Raw genomic sequence first — 10,000 nt, forward strand, 5'->3', positions numbered from 1 at the left:
GGGAGAGAGTGGCCGTGCCAGCAATCTGAGGGTTCCTGGTTCAATCCCCAGCTTCTACCAACCTAGTCACGTCCGTTGTGTCCTTGAGCAAGACACTTCACCCTTGCTCCTGATGGGTCGTGGTTAGGGCCTTGCATGGCAGCTCCCGCCATCAGTGTGTGAATGGGTGAATGTGGAAATAGTGTCGAAGCGCTTTGAGTACCTTGAAGGTAGAAAAGCGCTATACAAGTATCACCTATTTCCATTTCCATTTCAAAATGGCCGTGCTCGCGTGTACAGGAAGCCTCTATAGGGCTTTCAGCAGCACACTAAATGAATAAATGAAAGAAGCGTTTGTACGATGAGACATGTTTCACACACAGATGCATTTTTGGCGCTATGTAAAGGTTGGTAAACTGGAAAGGACGCAACTAAAGGTGTTTGTGAATCAAGGTTCCACTGTTCAGGGTGACAGAACAGGAACGCTGATGGGTCGCCACTAGGGCAGTGCTCCGTAAAAGGTAGGAAAAGGTGGAGACGTAGGGAGGTGGATGAGTAAAAAAAAAAAAAAAAAGTTGATCCCAGACTAGGCCCCATATGTGGGGAGGGGGGCTCAGTCTGGGGCCAGGAAAACATCTTAATAGCCAATGTGTTGCATCAGATGTGGAAACTTTTTCTTTTTTTTTGAGATTTTGCATGAGGGATGGTGAAAGCTGTGAGCATTAGGTCAGAGTTTTGAGTTTCATTTACTCACAGTGCATGGTGTCACATCCAAATACTGAAGGTATTCCTCTGCTCTGTAGCCAAGTACGCTTGAACTCCGATCAAAGCGCTGAAATTATTTAATTAAAACAAAGTGATAACAAAAGGAAGAAATGAAAAGCTGTAATGTTAAACATGTCCCGTGATTAAGAATGAACTCCCTCTCCATGTGCAGGCTGGAGGTCATCCGTGTGTTCCATGCTGCTGACTGACAGGAAAACAAAAGTGGCAGCAATTGTGGAGCAGGAAGCCACTTTTTGCATTTGCTCCATTCAGCTTCCCATTAGCCCTCAGCGAGGAGCTAATGGAGCAGCAGAATGAAAATGTGTTGTTCTTCTATTTCATGTTTTCCTCTTGCTCTGTCGGGCCCGGGGCTTGACTATATTTGACTGCCGCCGATCTTAAACATGCTTTTTGTTCTTTACATTGACGCGCGGTTCATCGGAGTTCACGTGTCAGATAAATAGCGTGCTCTTCAGGAACTCTTGGTAGAAAAGTGTGAAAAGCGAGTTGTTGGAAAGTGTCGAAACGGAACCGGGGGGGGGGGGTCGACAGAGACAAATTGATGAGTTCCCTGTGGAACTTCCTTTTTCGGACAGGCGGTGCCACGGCTGTAACCGAGATCAGAGTGCTTTGCGGGCCATGTGACCTGCGTCTGCTCACCTTGCTTTAATAAACACATAGCTGCACAGAGAGGCCCCGCTTCCCCAAACATGTTCAAATGAACAGCCTGGTCTGTGTGTGTGTGTGTGTGTGTGTGTGTGTGTGTGTGTGTGTGTGTGTGTGTGTGTGTGTGTGTGTGTGTGTGTGTGTGTGTGTGTGTGTGTGTGTGTGTGTGTGTGTGTGTGTGTGTGCAACCCAAAGCCGTTCACAGGTGCATCTCCGCTCTGTCGGCCCGCTGTGGTTGGCTGCCGTGTCAGACCGGCCCCAGATTTACTGCCCTGACACAGGAATCCATTAAATGCTGTTTAGGGATCCCAGGCCCGAGCCCCTCTCAAATCTCTTTCATTGTAGCTCCAAGCTACCATGGAAGGCCGGCGAGTTGGCCAATCAACTGTGCCCCCACATGTGTTCCTGCTTAGACCCAAGACTGAGAGGCTAAAGTGACGACTGTGCACATTTTAACTTGTGTGTGTGCCCCAAATGCCAGGCACACCTTGCATTCTGTTAAGTTGACTTCACTTCATGAGTTAAAGTACCAATGATTGTCACACACACACTAGGTGTGGTGAAATTTGTCCTCTGCATTTGACCCATCCCCTTGTTCACCCCCTGGGAGGTGAGGGGAGCAGTGAGCAGCAGCGGTGGCCATGCCCGGGAATCATTTTTGGTGATTTAACCCCCAATTCCAACCCTTGATGCTGAGTGCCAAGCAGGGAGGTAATGGGTCCCATGTGTATAGTTTTTGGTATGACTCAGCCGGGGTTTGAACTCACAACCTACCGATCTCAGGGCGGACACTATAACCACTAGGCCACTGAGTAGGTTAGAAGACTTGATGCACGGATCTGATAGTGACCTTTGACACCCATTTGTTCCTCCCCTCTCCCACAACCACTATGTAGGAACATTTCCTTATCCCATACTTGCCAACCTTGAGACCTCCGATCCCGGGAGGGGGGGGCGGGGGCGTGGTTAAGAGGGGAGGAGTATATTTACAGCTAGAATTCACCAACTCGAGTATTTCATATATATTTCATATATATATATGAAATACTTGACTTTCAGTGAATTCTGGCTATATATATTTATTTTATTATACATATAAATAAAAGAAATACTTGAATTTCAGTGTTCCGGAGGCTATCCAGTAGATGTCAGTATTGTCCTGTTTAAGAGTGTCACAACATTGCTGTTTACGGCAGATGAACTGCTTTACGGTAGACGAAAACGTGACTGCCGTTGTTGTGTGTTGTTACCGCGCTGGGAGGACGTTAATGAAACTGCCTAACAATAAACCCACATAAGAAACCAAGAACTCGCCCTCGATCATTCTACAGTTATAACGTGATTGGGCAGGCACGCTGTTTATATCGTGGGAAAGCGGACGTGAAAACAGACTGTCGCCGCTGTCCCCACTCAGGTCCGCATTGAGCTGGAGGGGGCGTGGCCTCCAGCTCCGGCTGAATTCCGGGAGTTTATCGGGAGAAAATGTCTTCCGGGAGGTTATCGGAAGAGGCGCTGAATTCCGGGAGTCGCCCGGTAAAACTGGGAGGGTTGGCAAGTATGCCTTATCCTGAACTACAGTTGGTGTTCATAATCTGTCAGAAAAACTGAATTGTACAAAGACCGAAGCAATAAATCATGTGAATTAAACTGCTCCGTTCAAGACACCCAAAAATGTGAACACCAATAACACATTTTATAGAGAATAATCCGTCCATTCAGGATTTAGGGGTGTGTGTGTGTGTGTGTGTGTGTGTGTGTGTGTGTGTGTGTGTGTGTGTGTGTGTGTGTGTGTGTGTGTGTGTGTGTGTGTGTGTGTGTGTGTGTGTGTGTGTGTGTGTGTGTGTGTGTGTGTGTGTGTGTGTGTGTGCGTGCGTGCGTGCGTGCGTGCGTGCGTGCGTGCGTGCGTGCGTGCGTGCGTGCGTGCGTGCGTGCGTGCGTGCGTGCGTGCGTGCGTGCGTGCGTGCGTGCGTGCGTGCGTGCGTGCGTGCGTGCGTGCGTGCGTGCGTGCGTGCGTGCGTGCGTGCGTGCGTGCGTGCGTGCGTGCGTGCGTGCGTGCGTGCGTGTGCGTATTATGTACCTATGGGTATGTCTATATATGTATATATATATATATATGTATACACACATACATATATAAATATATACATAAGTGACATGTATCTTGTAATAATTTACTGAATTTTTTACATATGTGATTATATATTTTATTGTTGATCAAGAATAAAATTATTATATCTACGTGATCCTGCTCTTTTTCGGACACATATTTTTGTTTGTTTTTTAATATCACTAATGTTGTGTAGAGAAGACTAATTTAGTTTTGCTCTGTCCAAAATATATAATAAATACAATACAAAAAAAATCTGACTTGTTGGAGGATCAGTCAATTATGGGCAAAAAGTTTTTTGTATGTTAGCATATACTATGCTAACAAAAAAAAACAGCTAATGGGGATCAAATAAACAGATCTCATTTGCGACTTTTCCCCACCTCTTCTTGAAGTCAGTATTGTTTCTCGCCTTCTTTATCAAAGTTCCAGTCATATCCAAGAACGCATGTTTAACGACTGCGATGTGAGACACTGCTTTACGGCACAACACGTCACACTGCACAACCCCACAGCGGTATGGGACAATTTGCAACTTTTTTGGGTTAAATTGGAGCACTATGAAAGCCTAACGCTCAAAGTTACGCAGTGCGCTTGAACGCCTCGTCATAGCATAGCAATGTTTGGCTGCACAATAACGAAGACAATATACAAACATATTTTGGCCAGAGATGTCCGATAATGGCTTTTTTGCCGATATTCCGATATTGTCCAACTCTTAATTACCGATTCCGATATCAACCGATACCGGTTGATATTTACAGTCGTGGAATTAACACATTATTATGCCTAATTTTGTTGTGATGTCCCGCTGGATGCATTAAACAATGTAACAAGGTTTTCCAAAATAAATCAACTCAAGTTATGGAAAAAAAATGCCAACATGGCACTGCCATATTTATTATTGAAGTCACAAAGTGCATTATTTTTTTTAACATGCCTCAAAACAGCAGCTTGGAATTTGGGACATGCTCTCCCTGAGAGAGCATTAGGAGGTTGAGGTGGGGGGGACAGGTACGGAGTAGCGGGGATGTATATTGTAGCGTCCCGGAAGAGTTCGTGCTGCAAGGGGTTCTGTTGTGTTTATGTTGTGTTACGGTGCGGATGTTCTCCCGAAATGTGTTTGTCATTCTTGTTTGGTATGGGTTCACAGTGTGGCGCATATTTGTAAAAGTGTTAAAGTTGTTTATACGGCTACCCTCAGTGTGACCTGTATGGCTGTTGACCAAGTATGACTTGCATTCACTTGTGTGTGTGAAAAGCCGTAGATATTATGTGACTGGGCCGGCACGCAAAGGCAGTGCCTTTAAGGTTTATTGGCGCTCTGTACTTCTCCCTACGTCCGTGTACCACTCCGTACAGCGGACGTTTTAAAAAGTCATTCAATTTTACTTTTTGAAACCAATACTGATAATTTCCGATATTACATTTTAAAGCAATTATCGTCCAATAATATCGGCAGTCCGATATTATCGGACATTTCTAATTTTGGCCAATAATTTTTGTGGGGAAAAAACCGAGGCACTGTTGTATTCTTCTTTTCCAACACCGTTCTTTTTTACGCTTACCTTCTATCTTCGTGTCTTTGGTTACGTTCTCTCTCTGCGCTCCACTCACTTAAGGCATCAAAACGACTTTCTTTCCTGCAATGTTTCTTGCTTTGTGTGGTTTACAGACGAGTACATGGGGGGGGGGGCAAAAGGTGAAAAAAAAGATGAATATGTGCAGGAACACCCACTGCATATGTTTTGTTGTGTCACGAACCAAAAGCACAGAGGGCCAGTTTCAACAACAACAACAAAAAAGATGGCCGCCATGTGAGAAGAATGTGAATTAGAAGGTGAGACATGGTAGATGTGTAGTGGCGGTCAGAGAGGAGAGGAACATGTGCGTGGCCATGTTAATAAGTGGCCCGCAGCAGATGGGAAGCGCCCCCGCGTTGCTTTGTAAAGCCGCTGTCTCTTCTTCAACCCGCACATGAAACATGTTACACAGGTGGCTTATTATAAACCTGCCGTGTCACTAAACGCAGACTGATCACTCAGCACTTTGCAGATTGTCAATGCACTTACTGGCCTGCTGACTTTTTAACACTCGTAAAAGATTCTCATCCCCCAGACACCATTTGACTCATTTTCTCGCAACTCTTTGGGTCAAGGTTCAATAAAACGAGCTTTGTCCTTAGAGAACTGAGCATCTTCTTCTAATCACTTATTTTTTGTTGTTGTTGTGATTGTCGTTTATACAGCAGAACTTCAGCAAGTCTCCCATGAGCACGGGCCCTCCAGATCTCGGCTACGGGCTTGACGATGACGAGCTGGACAGTGCAAGCAAGTGAGTGCTCGGCTTTTATTTCACGCTGCCTGTGTTAGATCACCAAAGACGTGCACATTGTTGTCTAACGTATAGATTCATGTGATAGACAAAACATGTTGAAAGGGAAAAGATGCTCAAAGAAAGTTCCTTTTTTTAACTCATGGCAATACTGCCCCCAAGTGACCATTACTGATAAAAAAAAACTTCTATTCTTTTTTTTTTCTTTTACAAAAATTACACGGAATATTGGTAAAAAATAAAATACACTGGGAAAAGAGGAGGAATATAACCTTAGAGGAAAATCTAATTTAAAACATTTGTATTTATTTGTATTTCATATTTTATTTCTATTTTTATCTATGTTTCTGTTGAGTGTCATGATTTCATTTATATTTTAATTTTTTTATTATATATTCTTACATTCTAATTTTTATTTTTATACTTTGTAGCACTTTGAGATTTTAACAAATGTAAAGTGCGTTAAAAATGCAATTCATTATTGTTATTATTATGTATGCTCGTACAACACTTAAAGCCTTTAGCATATCTGTATGTGGAATTAAATTCCATCCATCCATTTTCTACCGCTTGTCCCTTTTGAGGTCACGGAGATTGAACTCAGGACTACTCAGGATTTTCGTATTGTGAGGCACATGCACTAACCCCTGGACCACCGTGCTGCCCTGGAATTAAATTATGGAATGGATTAAGACTTAGATTTAGATTTAGACTTCCATTTATTGTCATTCAAATTTGAATGACAAATTTCCTTGCATTAGCTCGTCGTAGTGCAGGATAAAAGAGCAATAAGGTGCAGATATAAATAAATAGGTTACTGTACAGATCAATATATTGCACTTTTGCATATGCATCCACGTTTATGGATGTATGTTATATTGTCTTTATATTCCAGGGAGTTAATCCGTTTTGGGGGGGAATTGAGGGGATTATTATGATGCGTTCAAGAGTCTTACGGCCTGAGGGAAGAAGCTGTCACAGAACCTGGAGGTTCTGCGACGGAGGCTGCGGAACCTCTTTCTAGAGTCCAGCAGTGAAAACAGTCCTTAACCAAAGAAATCAAACAAAGCACCAACATGATTCAGTTTAAGAGACTGTTCAAACTACAAGTGTTCACAAAGTACACAGAACAAGAATGATGATGAACATCTTGAACCCTTTTTTTTTTTTTTTTTTTATTGAGACAATGATTATTCATGTATTTAATAATTGTTTGCTTACTGTGGTATTTTTATTTATTTATTATTTATTTGTTCACTGTTCTGTTACAGAAAACAAGGATATTGGATAAAATTGCTATGGTGTGAAAAGGGGTAGGATTAAATAAGCTCAGCTTCTTTCTACTCCTTTTCGTACGTGCTGTAATGAAACAACTGGAATTGTGTGATGCATTTCATTGTATCGTATGCATGTTCCAAATAAACTGAAACTGAACTGAACTGAAAAGGCCACTGTTGAAAAAATTATAAGTTATTTTTGCTTATAATGAGCAAAACAAATCTGTCAATGGAACATTTAAAGATTGTCTTGGTAAGATTTGTTGAAATAAGACATATTTAAGTTTCAAAAACTCAAAAGGGATCTTGAAATTAGCAATCAAAAGTTATCATTAGCTATTTTCACGAGTGTTGTGATGTTTAGTGTCTAATCTATTGCCTAAAAACAAGTTCTTATGTCTCACTGAAAACATACTATTTAGGGGACAGTGACTTATTTTAGGTTTGTTGAGATATTTTCACCAGAAATTAAAATACACTATATTGCCAAAAGTATTTGGCCACCCATCCAAATGATCAGAATCAGGTGTCCTAATCACTTGGCCCGGCCACAGGTGTATAAAATTAAGCACTTAGGCATGGAGACTGTTTCTATAAACATTTGTGAAAGAATGAGCCGCTCTCAGGAGCTCAGTGATTTCCTGAGTGGAACTGTCACAGGATGCCACCTGTCCAACAAATCCAGTGGTGAAATGTCCTCGCTCCTAAATATTCCAAAGTCAACTATCAACTTTATTATAAGAAAATGGAAGAGTTTGGGAACAACAGCAACTCAGCCACGAAGTGGTAGGCCATGTAAACTGACAGAGAGGGGTCAGCGGAGGAATGATGGTGTGGGGTTGTTTTTCAGGAGTTGGGCTTGACTCTTTAGTTCCAGTGAAAGGAACTTTGAATGCTCCAGAATACCAAAACATTTTGGACAATACCATGCTCCCAACCTTGTGGAAACAGTTTGGAGCGGGCCCCTTCCTCTTCCAACATGACTGTGCACCAGTGCACAAAGCAAGGTCTATAAAGACATGGATTACATAGTCTGGTGTGGATGAACTTGACTGGCCTGCACAGAGTCCTGACCTGAACCCGATAGAACACCTTTGGGATGAATTAGAACGGAGACTGAGAGCCAGGCCTTCTCAGTGTGTGACCTCACCAATGCGCTTTTGGAAGAATGGTGGAAAACTCCTATAAACACACTCCACAACCTTGTGGACAGCCTTCCCAGAAGAGTTGAAGCTGTAATAGCTGCAAAAGGTGGACCGACATCATATTGAACCCTATGGGTTAGGAATGGGATGGCACTTCAAGTTCATATGTGAGTCAAGGCAGGTGGCCAAATACTTTTGGCAATATAGTGTATATACTTGTTGAGATTGTGAGTTTTTTTCCAGTGTAGAGAAACCCCAACTCCGTGATTTTAACTTTACAGTTCTTAGGACAGGTATAATCGACTAAATTGATTGGGGGCCACATTCCCAGAAAGCTAAAGACCGGGGTGCCGGACTTTTCACTTCACTCGTCTTACTTTGTATATTCTGAAGATCAATCAATCAATCAATCAATGTTTATTTGTATAGCCCTAAATCACAAGTGTCTCAAGATGTTTGGTTGAGTTATTTTGTCAGAAGTACAGGAGTGCTCTGCTCCTGTTAAAATGACCTACTACACAAAAGATAGTCAAATGAAGATGAAAAGGAGAGGACCTAACATGGAACCTTTAGGAACACCACAAGAAGTTGAACACATTTATACTGACTGCATCTGAAGTAAACAAGCTACAGACTTAGACTTCCTTTTATTGTCATTCAAATTTGAACTTTACAGAACAGATAAGAACGAAATTTTGTTGAATTAGCTGCAACACCATAGTTACATAAATTATATTACGAAAAAAATATGTAGCTGCCTAAAAGGAGAGAAGTTAAAGGGGGCCCTTGAGGAGCGTCACAGTTATGTAAATCAGATGTTTGGACCCCAGTGTTTGATGTAATGTCAATGCAAATCTGATTTTTTTTTGTGTTCCAAACAAAGGTTCTCGTCAGAGGACAGCGGAGACGTCCCGTCATACACCGAAGACAGCGATGACTCGTACTCTCTGGATCTGGACATGGACTCCTCCCACTCGGGCAAGATGAACCTGCTGGAGGAGATCCTGGACTCTCTGAGCACCACCACCTTGGAGCAAGGCAAGCTCAGTGCTGCCAAGAGCCTGGACTTCTTCAGGTCCATGGAGGATCTGGACTATCAGGCTTCGGTATGAAAGATCTCTATAAATTATATGAGACACACAAGATCAACTGTGCTGAATACGGCAAAAATAAAGACTTTTCAGGCGGTGGTGGCTTAAAAAAAACACACGATTATTGCTAAATGATGTAAAACATATTTATTCGATAAATAACAATACATTAATTACATACAAATTCTCCAGGGCAGACGCGTATTCGAAACTATCCAGTAACAAACGTGTCCATTTAATTTACCGCGTCACAAGCTTAATGTAATAAATTATTGACCACTAGGTGTCGCCGAAGAAATCGCCATTTTTTTTTATAATAAGAGAAAAAGACATAAAGAGATTTGTTTTATTTTCACCTTTAAAAAAAATACATATACAGTATGTTTGTTTATAATTTATAATATTGTATTTTCCCTTATACATTTAATAACTTGTTGTAGTATATTTATAAATGCTACATTGTTGAAATATTACATTTTAAATGCAACGTTTTAACTCCAGAAATTATTCTAATACATTGAGATATTTTTTCTACTTTTCACCTTAGTAACTAAAAAAATAAATCATTAATCATGTACATGTACGTTTATTCATGAAATAGTATTGCACTAAACCCAATGTCTTTAATGAGAACCA

At 41.8% G+C, this 10,000-nt stretch overlaps 1 protein-coding gene across 3 annotated transcripts in view; it reads left to right on the forward strand.

Annotated features, from left to right (window-relative positions):
* The window catches only part of dennd1b (DENN/MADD domain containing 1B), a 324,363-nt gene that overhangs the window by 311,779 nt on the left and 2,584 nt on the right, over positions 1-10,000 (forward strand). For all 3 annotated transcript variants that reach the window (XM_062028406.1, XM_062028407.1, XM_062028409.1), the window contains 2 exons: positions 5,766-5,851; positions 9,157-9,379. In XM_062028406.1, the coding sequence (XP_061884390.1) occupies positions 5,766-5,851; positions 9,157-9,379 (309 nt within the window). The remainder of the gene's footprint in view (positions 1-5,765; positions 5,852-9,156; positions 9,380-10,000) is intronic.

Source organism: Entelurus aequoreus, linkage group LG19 (genome assembly GCF_033978785.1).
Source record: "Entelurus aequoreus isolate RoL-2023_Sb linkage group LG19, RoL_Eaeq_v1.1, whole genome shotgun sequence".
In the NCBI taxonomy this organism is placed as follows: domain Eukaryota; kingdom Metazoa; phylum Chordata; class Actinopteri; order Syngnathiformes; family Syngnathidae; genus Entelurus; species Entelurus aequoreus.